The sequence below is a fragment of the Apis cerana genome, linkage group LG10 (genome assembly GCF_029169275.1).
Source record: "Apis cerana isolate GH-2021 linkage group LG10, AcerK_1.0, whole genome shotgun sequence".
Classification (NCBI taxonomy): Eukaryota; Metazoa; Arthropoda; class Insecta; order Hymenoptera; family Apidae; genus Apis; species Apis cerana.
The window spans coordinates 2845167-2858782 of NC_083861.1; the positions used below are offsets into that span (position 1 = coordinate 2845167).

The window sequence follows — 13616 nt, forward strand, 5'->3', positions numbered from 1 at the left end:
AGAGATACTCGACTTTTAAAGAAAAGTACGTACTAATTACGATATTTAGTAAGTGAAATAAATATCTGTATAAAATTACGTAAGAAAATTTTTGTACATTTTATATATATATAAAAGTACTTTTATTAAAATAAAATCTTAAGTTTCATTGTACAATAAGAATTGTATTATTATTTCTTTATGTATTAAGAAATAAATTTTATTCAAAATGTGTCCTTTTGTAATTATCAATCTTTAGTCTTTTAAATAATCTTCTGATGAATTTGAGATAAAAATAAATGACAATCTTTTAAAAAATCCGATATAACCTTAATTCTTTTCTCTTTTCTTTTCTTTTTTCGAAATAGCAACATATAATCGATGAAAAACTAATTTTTTAATTCAAAACATTTTCCTCTCAGTTTATTAGAAAATCATTAAAATCGTGACAACAGTTACACGAATCATTTTTACGCATATAATTTATTTTAATAACAGTCGCCTTTTTATATGCGACGTACAAAGACATACCTGAGTGACTGTAGCATTTCCTTACTTATATTCACAAAAGCGCGAGCTTGGAAAAGCATCCGTAGTCCAGTCACCGTCAAAACAGAAATCCCAAAGAGGAAGCAAAACACGTCAAGCTTAATCATCGTTGCAAAAACGTGCGCACTATATCACCACCTCGTTCGTCAACCAACAATTCGCGACAAAAAGAACCATGTTCCCCGCTGCGACTAGTCTTTTGTCACGGCCGGTCCGGCATCTTCGATGCCTATGAATCGACTCTGACAGTCGAGGATTTATGACTTCACCTGTCCATACACAACTTGCGTTATGTACAAAAAAAAACGAACATAAAAAAAGAGAATAATAAAGAAGGGAGGAGAGAAAGAGAGAGAGAACAACGAGGAACCAACCGCATCGATCAATCGACCGGAAGACAAAGGCTAGCGGTCAGCTCGTAGCATTGTTTCATCCCTGGACAAGCGAGAAGGATCCTTGTCGAAGGATGTTCTGTGTGTGTGTGTGAGAGAGAGAGAGAGAGAGAGAAAGAGAGAATGAGAGTCATAGTCAAGATTTTTGCCAACAAGAAAACTCTTGCTCATTCACTTTGCCACACTAGGAGCAAAGCACGAGACAAAGCGCATCTCGCTAGTGTCACAAATCACAAATTGCAAGTACATGCGATATTTTGTACGCGCGTCCAATTCCATTTCTGGCCTTCAAAAGCAAAGAAAAATACGAGAAGATCTAGGATTTCATATTCAACATTCAAGGCATCCCTCTTCCTCTCCGCTCATCCTATTCCTCATCACTTTGCTCTTGCATCGCCCACGGTCGTACTTAATATTCGCCTTTGAACGTTCGATATAAAGGGCATTTCGAAAATGCAATAAATCATAAATACACGTAAACGTTTTTCTTTTCGTATATCCAATTCTATTTCTGAGGCAAAAATGCACTTTATAAAAGATGAGATATTTAATCCTCATCCACTCAAGATGGATTATTTTCGACGAATAATATCTACAATCGATGAAAATGATCCGGATCGCTCACTTTTTGATTAATTATTTTCGAGGATTAGTCGCAACGTTACTTTCGAACCCACCGGGGAAACAGTAATCACCAATGTACAAAAGATGAGATATTCAAGCTTTATCCTATCCAAGATGGATCATTTTTGACAGCACGAATAATATTTAATATTTGCATCAAATCGATACTTTTTCATCGGCTTAACTCGGCTTAATTGCTGCGGAATCCATCGACAACAATAATTGCTCTCTACATCAACCTACAAAAAAGATGAAGTATTCCTCCATTCAAGATGGATCACTTTTGACACATCAAATATTATTTCATGCATGAATCAAAAGATCGACTACTTTTTTTTTCAGTCTACTAGAAAAAGAAACTACGCGATGCAAAAGTTGATCAGACAACCAATGGATCGACGTGAAAGTCCTTCTCCTTGCGATATCGATTTCGAACCATCCCCTTGTACACCCCCGCGGAACCGCACGTTGGCTTTTCGCTCAGTTTACGAGCGACATTACGCTTCGTAACGGCGCAGTACGTCGGCCAGTTACGCGGAATTTCGCGACACCTCGCGATTTATTCGCGCGTAAGCTTGTAGGCCGAACGCGCGGCGGGAATTCGGTCGGGGTAAATGGCGGCGCGACCGGCGAACGCGGTTTCCGGCGGATTTAGTGGGTCTGATAAAAAAAAAAAGGAACGGGGCTGGTTCGTCGTGTGTTTATGGCGGTGTGGAATGCGAAATTTCAGCAGCGGCGCGTCCGTCGCATTTTTGGGAACGAGTTTAGGAAGAGCGATTGTCCCCGTATTATTTTTTTCGGCAATGTTTGGAGATTTTCGTCGGGTTTTAAGTACGTTTTAATTTGTCACTGTTATTCTCTCGTTTCTCGATCTTTGATATTGGATAAATTTTGAATTGCGATTGTTAATTATATTGCGTTACGTTGCGATGTTGATGAATGTTAATGGAAATTTTAACGTCATTTTCTTGTTTTTTGGGAATTTAGTTTAAACAGAATGATTATCCTTTTATTATCTTTTATTATTGGCAGATTTTTATAATTAAAATATGCACAATATGTACATTAATTATAATTTTGCAATTTTGCATATATTGAAAATTCGAATATTGATAATAACTATAATAGATTTTTTTGAATTATTTGCAATGTTTCGTTTTTTGTTACTTTTAACTCTGGTTTTTTCCGTACGTTTTTCGCGAAGCTCGTAAATAAAACTTTGATCTTTCGGAGCTAATAAAATTATGGATTGGATTAGTTTTAATAAAAATTTTTTTTGCTTTTAGAGAGTCATACGTTTCATAGTTTAAAGCCGCGAGAAAAAAGAATCAGGACTGATGAATCCTGCGTTTATGACACAGTGTGGAATACCAAATTTTTGAGTATTCGTTGCTTTTAGAGTTTAGAGGAAAGGATTATTCCTGTATTATTTTTTCGTTTGCGAGTTTTTTGTGAAACTCGCGGGTAGAGCATTTTAATTGGTTATTGTTTCTCGCTTTGATCTCTGTGAGATAGTGAAATTAGGATTAATTTAATATGGATTAGTCGGAGGAAAAAATTTTATTCTTTTTTGTGGCTTATGGTTTTTGAAATATTCGTCGAGAAATATTCTGTGTAGACGTTAATGACTGACCTCTCCATTTTTGTTTTCGTTCTTGAATCTTGAAGTTTTTATGGTCATTAGTGGTATAAAAATCTTTTATGTTTTACATTACGAAGGGAAAAAATAACAAAATGACAGTGCCTTTCGTTTAAAATAAAATTCCATCGTATCATTTCCTCGTATTTATCTCGTTTTTGAGTATTACATAGCACGATATTGTCATTAACGATAATGTAAAGCATTTCAACAATTTCAGCAACGTGTTTATTGAATTAACGCATAAAAAGAATGAAATATACACACAGTTCATCAATTGTCATTATGTTTCACAAATACTTTTCATTGAAATCGGAATGTAAACGTTTAATTTTGAAAATTAAATATCGCTCGTGTTAAGCTTTATAACTATAGTAAAAAATATGCGAATTCCGCGACAAAAATTTTTTTATAAGAAGAATTTTCATAATATAATAATAATATAGATAACATAACTTCATTTCGTATTCTCCTAAAGATTAAATCGAAAGATAACCGATCAAATCTATGAAGTTAAGAAAACTGATTCAAATGGAGAATTTCTATTAAGATGCATAAAGTTCCAAACTTAATCGATTACCATTCGATTCTACATCAATTTTACTTCGTTTCCCGAAACTCCAGAGGATTCGAATCTATTTGATCTACTCTCGTTCCTCCCCTCCCCACTTTCTTTTTCCCTCATCCATGCGGTGTATGGAAATTTTCACACTCAAATTCAAAGCCATTAGCAACGATTGTCGTAAATAAACTCCTTGGCATAACGATTCAGCGATACGATAACAAAAACAACAGTATTACGGTGTTAAGCAAATAAAAGAAGGAATATAAAAATATAGATATACATGCGGGTACGCGTAACTTCTACGTTACAGGCCACTCTGCACAGGATTAAAATGTATTTGTTCAGTTAGCGGAACCGTTGTAAGCCCGCTATAGCACATAGTTCGAAAAAGTTTGAAATGCAAACGGGTGGATAGAGCGGCGGTAATATTCGTTTTTTTTTTTTTTTTCCGTTTCGAAATGGCGAGCATTCCTTGTTTGTGAAAGAGTGACAGGCCGGAGGATTGAATTTCCCCGGTGGTTTTATTTAATTTCAAAGAATTACATTGATTTCGATCTCCATCGAGACGAGATAAATCAATTTTACATAAGGGTTGACACAATGGCCGAGTGTCAATAAAATTATAATTCTGCAATCTCCTCGCCCATTTAATTTCGATTTCAACGAGCCGTCACCGGTTTATATTTGTATAAAGCGTTTCATCCTTTTTATACTTTCAAGAGAGGCGGGAGGGTTTTAATTCGATTGTCTCGGTCGAAGATCAAACCCTCCCCGCGTGTTAAACAAACGTTTATTTCCGCGTTTGGCAGAAAATGGCGGCTATTTAATGCTTCGAATTAAATTAAATCCGACATTTTCAATGGGAGGCTGCATTTAGCACCTGGTTATCTACTTTTATCAACGTTGAATTACGTTGGTCGAGGGAACCACGAATATTCTTTGCATAAAATTTCCTAAGTAAAATGAAGAATCGTGAAATATTGATCTGTGCTATAAAAATATTAAATCGTTAAATATTATTAAGGAAAAGGGACAAATCTATTCTTAATAAATTTTGTATTATTCACACTTAAATAGGAAAATAATAGAAGAAGAAAATAATTTAAAAATAAAACGTAATAAATAAAGTTCAAAAACTGGCAATTGAAGTAGTTGAATATTTTTGTGATTGATCGATTAATCGATTGACTTCTTCGAAATCTCATTTGTATCGAATATTTAAAGAATAAAAAATTAAGAAGACAACACCCTTTCAGCGATTAATTTTAGCTATACGATATAAAATCTCATTTAACAATCGAATCATCTTTTCAACAGTTCGATTAGATTAATCAGAAAATACACGTTCAATCGATATTGATAAAAAGAGAAATTTTAATTTTCACAGCATTTTTCAACGTTTAAAAGTATATTAGATTAAAAGAAAGAAATTCGTATTATTAGTTTTACCCACGAAGACGAATTTTCCTCGGATTCTACGGTAAAAATGAGATCTAATCAGTCTTTTGCAGGCGGTCCAGCTTTCGAAGGAGAGAAGAAGAGCCCGTCGAAAAGGGAAAAGTGTATCCCGCCGGGATTAAAATTCGAGCAGAGACGATTATAAGACCACGACCATTAAACCGCCATTCCACTCGAAAGGAGTTCCACCTCGTTGCTGTTTTACGCGTTACCGCATAAAACACCCCCTTTATCGCCGAATATTCTAAGCTATTGAGCCCTTGCCGAAGGCCCTTTAATCCCCTTCGTCTTAGGAATCGAGCGAGGTTTCATCAAAATCACTGACGAATAACAATATTTTTTCATTTTCTTGTACCACCAGAGAAAGAATTTCATCGACTAATTTGATCCATTAAGAGGCAAACAGTGGAATGATATATGCAGATCGTGTTTATTCAATAGAACGATTCTTTAAATGAAACGTGAAATTGTATAAAAATCAGGTAAAAATCTAAAATCAGAGACGTAATGCAAACACAAATAATACAAAAATTATTTAAAATTTTTCGTATGAAATTAATTATATCGATATTTATTCGTGTATGGATCGATAAAAGAATAGTTCATCATTGCGCGAATATTATTTTAAATTTATTTTTAAAATTTATTATAACGTATTTCGAACGTTCGTATAAATTCGTGTAGACAAATTTTTACAACTCCCGATTTAAAAACAGAATATATTTCAAAATTTAAACATTTTTAAAAAAATCAATACGAAAAGGAGAAATTGCAAATGGAACGTTTATTTATTAACATTAATGTAATTGGGATATAGGAATGTCTTTACATAATGTCTCTAAAAGAAAAGAGAAACGACTAATAATATCTCAACGGGATTCCTCTTACGAGTGAGAGAAGCCTCGGTTTATTCTCAACATTAACGCACCCCTGTTACACGGGGCGAGAACGAGCCCTGTTTACGATATCCCCAGGGATAATCGCAAAGACGTCGCGATAATATATCGATTCCTTAAGAACCCTTCTCCTCTTTTAGGAACACGATCGTAAAAACGAACATTCGAATAATTCTTCGGTGGAATTGAAGCCGTTGTCTCTCTCTCTGTTCATTAAAGAAACGGCTCAAAGTTTTACGTTTTATCCCCTCATCATATTTCAGAATGATCATTTATTGTTCCAACCAACCACCATCTGCAGCTTTAAATAAATTCCCAAATGATTCGTCTCTCTTTCGTTCTAATTTCAAATATTTTTTTCTTATTTATTTTATCAGTATTGTATTAATAAATAAGCACTGAAAAGAAGAAAGAAAGCTTCTTTTTTATTTAATTTTCAATAGAATATTTTTCTTCGATCAAATATTTTTATATTTTCTTATTTTCAAATGTTCTTATTTTTTTTCCACGAACAGTTAATTAAAAAAAAAACGATATAAATAATCTTGTATTGCTACATCAATATTTTTAATCTTTCTGAGAATATCCTTTTCGAGGAATCTTTGCAAAACCTCATTCATTGGACGATACTTTGCAAATAAAAAATTATTTAAAATCATAGCCATTTATTCCCTAATTTATATACATCCTGAACTAAATTAATTACAATTAAACGTAGAGAACTAAAGTAAATAACAGCTACGATACCATTACATCACGAAATAAACCCAAATTCGAAATTTACTAATACTACGCGAACTATATATCTACTGAACAATTCATTTCCACGCGATCCAATATTACCCTCGGGAATATCCCTTTACAAAAATCTGAATATTTCTCGATATTTATCCGACACGGTTCACGTGCTGTTAAATGGTCAACAAACTTTTGACGAAAGTAGGCTCACGGGGCACGAGGTCGAGCCTCGTGGAGATAGACAAAAAAAGCTCACCTTCACCGTCAAGTTCCCGATGGGGAAAGTCTTGAAGATCGGGATCTCGTTCGGGGCATAGCGATAAAACTCTCGACCCCCTTTGTACCACTTGACGGTGTATAAAGGATCACCCTCGGTGTCATACCAGCAGTTCAGTATCGCAGAGTCACCTTTCTTCACGGCCGTCGGTATCTGGATGCGGACTTCTCGCAAACCGGAGCAAATTCCTGGAACAGAAACAATCGACGTTGTTTTTTTTCTTTCTTTCTTTCTCTTTTTCTTTCTATATTGTACGTGCACGGATTTTCGAACACGCGCGCGTTATTCGCGGGTTCTTTTTCTATTTTAGAGGGAATCGATTCTCGTGGAAAAGTGTCGACCCTCTTGAACGAGGAATTAATGAGCTCGAGATGATGAGTTCGAGTTTGAATATTATTCGCGTACTCTTTTGAAGAAATAAGAGAGAAAAAAGAAAAAAAGGAAGGAAGGGAGAAGTATTCTGGTTTATAAATAGAATCAAATATTTATAATTCGGAAATATCTGTAAGATATGGAATTTTGTTCGTATTGAATTGTGGAAATTTCTGGAAGTCGAAATATAAATTTCATTTAATTAATTTGATTATTTAAAGATATATATATGCTCAAATTTTCACAGTTCTTATTGAGCTTTGAAAAATAAAAATTAATTTAATTGGAATTAGTTATGAAAATATCTATAAGAGTTAAATTTTGTTCATATTTTCCCCAGAATTGTGGAAACCTATGGAAATCGAAATATTTTTATTTAATTTGAATTATTTAATATGAAAATTGCTATAAAACTAGAATATTGTTCGTATTTTCTATATCGAATACGAATGTGGACACAAATCTTCAAAAGTCGAAATATAAATTTCATTTAACAAGAATTATTTAACATAGATGTGTTATTTTGTAAATGTGATTTATAATCTTTTGTAATTCGAATTCAAAATTATCTGATCTCTATAAATCCAAATTTATCTTTATAAATGGAACTTTTATTATTAGTGCTTCTTCAAAAATACTTTGATGTAATTCATTAAAAAGATACAATATATAATAATAACGAAATACTTTTAATTTAATTAATTATTCTATGTATTATGAATAATTTTATTTCTATTCCTTTGTATAATAAAAAATTAAGATAGTATATTTATAGTATAATAATAGATATAAAAAAATATAAATAAAACAAGAATCTTTCACATAGATAGTTAAGAACTTTTTCTATTTACAATATTTGCAATTATATTTGCAATTGTATATTTAATAAAAATGGTATCATTTATAATATTTATTATAAAAATAAATAATAAATAGAATGGAAGATTATAAATTTTGTAAAATTAATTGAAAGACGATAAGTAATCATACAAGCAAAAAAAAAAAAGAAATTAATTTTATTGTGCAAAGTGTACATAAATAGAATGAAATTTTTATTATATCATATGTTAAATATGGATATTATATTTTATTAACATGTTAAATATGCACATTAATATGAATATGAATAAATATTTTATTATTTATACAATTTTAATTTTTATCATAATATTAAATATATGAATTCTCTCTTTACCATTTTACATTTTTATTATAAGCTTGAATATGGATTTTGTTGGAAAACTAATTTATTCGTGATTTATTCGCGCTTCGATGACAACTCATGAAATTCAATGTTGTTGATTCTCTTGTTAGAAACAGCAGCTAATAACAAAACGTAATAAACAATGAAGATCAATAGTTAATTCGATACCTCTCGAAACTTACGATGTGCTTCAATTTTATACAAATAAAAACAAATTGTTTTAGAAAAGATTCTCTTTAAAGTTTAAAATTTCCTTTATAATATAAAATTAACTTTTGTTAAATTTTTACAATTTTTATTATAATATTGAATATGAGATTTCTCTTCTCACAATTTAAGATTATTATAAAAATAGGGAATGTAAGATTTTTTACAATCTTAAGTTTCAAACAAAACAATGATTCTTAAAGATTTTAATAATATTCCAATGATTTTTCGCGTTTCTTCTAAGTATCCTAATATTTTTTACACATATATCCATATCAGGGCAATGCGTTTAACGACAAGAAAGCATGAGATTTTATCGTTGAGTTTTGTTTCGGCATGGAAGCAAGAAGCTCAAGGGTTGAATTTTCTTTCCTCTTCTTTTTCCTTTTTTTTTTTTTTTTGTTTTTTAAGGTTAAATTCAAGTGCAAGCTTAGTTTCAGGGTATATGCATTGCGCTACGAGAATTATATGTTTCATTGAGTTACACGGTTGAAAATGTTGAAGTTTTTCGTCGGGTTGCGTGTTCGTAATTTTGTAAATGCAACCCCCTTCCGTTCCACGTTCTTCAAGATACTCGCGTTTCTCTGGGGATAATTGCGACTTCCGCCACGATGCGGCTGAATAATACAAATTCCGACGTGAATACTTTATTTGGAAAAATGCACGTCAACCCATTCGCTACGTATATTTCTCAACGTTTTCGAACTGGTAAACAGAGAAGTTGAATTTTGCAATGGATATTTATCGAAGACATTTCCTATTTTCTCCTTTCTTAAATATATTTTTAATATTCTTATTTCTAAATTATACTCGAAGGCTATAACAATATATCGTTTTATAACCGAATTAAACTTCTTTGAAATTTTTATCATTAATTTCCAATGAAACTTTTATCCTATTTTATAAATATATTAATGGATATTAGTAGGCATAATATTGACATTATGGAAATAGTTAAATTAATTCATCTTTTTCTAATAATTTTGGAAAAATTAACAAAAAAAATTGTCTTGACTTAACATTAAAAAAGAAACCATTAATGGAAAAAATATATTTCTTCAAAAAATAATTATTAGTTAGTTGATAAGTTATGCTTTTAATTTTGAGCAAATTTTTAAAATTTGAAATTGCTTTTAATACATATAAAATATCAAAGCAAATACAATCTGTTTTAATGCAAGGGAGGAACCGGATTTGCATCTTTATTACACGAAACACTTTAAAAGTAATAAATCGCTAGCTTCTTATCGATGTTTGCATTTATGTTACTTTATACTGCACGATGCGAAATTATTTTTTTAATTACATTATATGTAATAATTCAAAAACTAACCCAAAAATTACTTTAAATCTATCTCTCTCGATTCAAGATTTGCAATTCAATTCAATTAAAAATATAAGAACTCAATTATACATTTTGCACTTATTTGAAATAAATTATAAATGAATTTATATTTAAATTTTACATTTAACAAACGATGATGAATATCTTTATCAAAAGAAGATTGGATTATTAATCATATTTATTCTCTGAAGAGAAAAGAAAAAAAAAACGAAGGAAATGCCCAGTTTTCAATTATTATTTCAGAAGACGATTTCCCAAATACTGCAATAAAAGCTGACATAACAATAATCGATGTCTATGGAGAAGAGAAGAACATCGCTTCGCGTGCAACACTGAAGGAAGATCGATGTTTGTCATCAGTGGAAATCGTGAAAGGGTTTGAGGCTCTTCAATCGACCTGTCCGGAGCAGATCCACCACTTTGAATGCAGTTTAAAGCACAACAGACAAATACCGCATGAGCCGAGCGAAATGAATTTCGCTGATTACGGCCAACAGAATTTAATATCCTACGGGCTATCTTTTCGCGATCTTTTCCAGATATTTAAAGCACCAAAATATTGCCACGTTGTTTATACATAATCGTGTATTTCTTTTTTTTTTCTCCGATAATTTATCCTACTTTTGTGTTATTGTATTCAAATGCTCGTAATCATTTCACGTACTATGGTCGTATCGAAATATGTATTATCGTATTACGATGTAAAATCAAACGTGATCATTTTTAACATGGAATGAAATAATGTTAAATTGAAACGATTGAAGTCTTTTTTTTTTTTTTTTTTTTACGAGTTTTTTTTACGAGAAAACAGGGGATTCGTATGTATTTAGAGGAATTTTATTATTAATTTACAAGCATTTATAAATTGTGCGTTTAATCTGGTAATATTAATTTTTATTTTTAATCATATAAAATTTATTCACCGATTTATTAAACTTATTTTCTTATGAAAGTCGTTATATTAAAAACTAAATTTATTTTATAAAATGATCGAAATTATAAAAGTTATATAAGAATATATATGATTTTAATTACTGTAACATGAACTCCTATAATATTATAAACTCCTTTATAATATAATTTTATATATAACATTTTTATAATATATTTTATAATATATATTAAACAAAATTTAAATTTCTTAATTTTTTAATGATTTTAATTTTACGATTTATATTTCTAATTTTAATTTTTACAATTTTTAAAATATAATTTTTATAAATTTATTATCAATATATTTTTAAAATATATAAAATTTTCTATTAAAATTTATAATTTCATTCAGACTAGATATACATAGTTCCTTCAAATTAAAGATCTCGCCACTTGTAGACTTCCCTCCTCTCAATTATACAGAGGAGAAGTAATCGAGAATTTTCGCATTCTTGGAAATTAGTTTGATAAGTTTATTTCTCGTATAACTTAACTGGTTTAACACAAGACGAGTATATATTTTCGCTAAATCCCAAGGAAACGTTATAGTAGCGGGACCATCGATTTCAACTAAATTTTGTCTAGTACGTAGAATCTAGACTGAAACTAGGCAAATCTAGAACATAGTCCCCATATCCATGCATTTGGATGAATATGCATTATTTACAAAGACATTTGATATTGAAGTTTCAATGAACGAAGATTCATCTTGATTGCTTAAGTATCTAAATCAGATTTCAGATGCAATTATTCAAGGAAGGATGAGTATTGATTTTCTGTAGAATTTTATCCTGAAACTGTTTCTATATCAGAAGTCATAATTATGTAAACATTTTCACCAATACATGTAATAAATTATGATACTTTTAACAAATAATAATAGTGAAAAATTAATGCAGACTTTCTACAAACATTATGTCTACAATTCTCTTATATATCTTCATTCTCCAATTTTCACAACTCATTATAAAACTTTAAATCGAGGTAATGATACCTCGATATTTTAACAGCTTGAAATTTTGATTTAAAATTCCGATATTTCAATAATTGTAATTTCACTTAAACTTCCAAAATGCAATATTGTAATTTAATTTAAAATTCCGATATTTTAATTTGGTTTAAAACTCCAATATCGTAATAACGTAAAATTTTATAACATCTATATTTTTTTTTAGATTGATGTATAGTTTGCGTAAATAAAGTTATGCAAAAATGGTTTATCACGAAAGAAATTAATAAAAGGATATCATTTTTTAATATACTTTTTTCAATGAATGGACATTTTAAAAAAACGGATTATGCAGCTAAGCTAAACTTGTTAAATGATTATTTTTGAAATAATTTTTTTACAAAACGAATAATACCCGAGAATTATTGGAGAATTTATTTTTCCACAACATTGAGAGTTGTTTTCACTATCTAGGTGTAAATGGTCACTAATATAAAGAATATGGGTCAAATATTTTCCCAAAAACTATTCTCTCGAAAAAATAATGATTAACAATGGGAATTTGAAATTTATTTTTTTATAAAATTGAAAAATAAAATAGATAATAAAATAAATTATAAAAAAAAATATTTAACGATATATTCGTTGATTTTTAATTAAATATTTTATATGATAAAGAAAACATGGTTGTGTTTTAACTATTTCAACAATTATTTGTATAAATATAGAACTTGTATTAAAAATTGAAGATCTTAGAACATTTAAATAAATTTTCAAACAAATGATAATTTAGATAATGGAGCAAAATATGCAACAAATATAAATTCATAAATATTTATAATATTTATAATTTTCCTTTTAAAATATACAATTACAATTTCCAATAATGATTATTTATATTTTAAAAATTGTAAATTGATAATTGAGGAAAATAATGTATTCATTATTTTTAATTTATCATGTAATATAATTTTATGTTATAAAATAATTTCTTCTAATATAGTAATATATATATATATAAATTTCCATTATTAAGTCAACAATTGGATATTCCATGTTTGAATATTACTTAATTAAAATATGAAATTGATCGAAAAGATTTTTATTGTTATGTTTTAACATTTATTTTTAACATTTTTAACATTGTTTGAATATTGTTTCAATTATTAAACTATAATAAAATTTAATATAATAATGTTCAAATTCAATTTGTATACTTTTAAAAAATATTTTAATAATAGAAATGACCAATTTTATAACATTAAGATAAATAAATTATTGGATACAAGATTAGAAGATAATCACAGTAACGGTAGAAATTAATGATTAAATATCTTAGTGAAAATAATCCATTTGTATTTTTAGGAAACAAAAAAAATAATAGAACTCTAAAAGATATCAATTAATATCTCCAATCAACAGCATAACTCATTTTATTTTTGAAAACATAACTCCTCAACAATTTATAATTTTCAATATAAATATAGTA

The 13616-nt window shown here is 29.4% G+C and overlaps 1 protein-coding gene across 8 annotated transcripts in view; it reads right to left on the minus strand.

Annotated features, from left to right (window-relative positions):
• The window catches only part of LOC107995727 (uncharacterized), a 53257-nt gene that overhangs the window by 24058 nt on the left and 15583 nt on the right, over nt 1-13616 (minus strand). For all 8 annotated transcript variants that reach the window (XR_009831508.1, XR_009831506.1, XM_062080754.1 and 5 more), the window contains one exon: nt 7097-7305. Coding sequence is in view for 6 of the 8 variants with exons in the window: in XM_062080754.1 (XP_061936738.1) it covers nt 7097-7305 (209 nt within the window). In the remaining 2 variants the exon portion in view is untranslated. The remainder of the gene's footprint in view (nt 1-7096; nt 7306-13616) is intronic.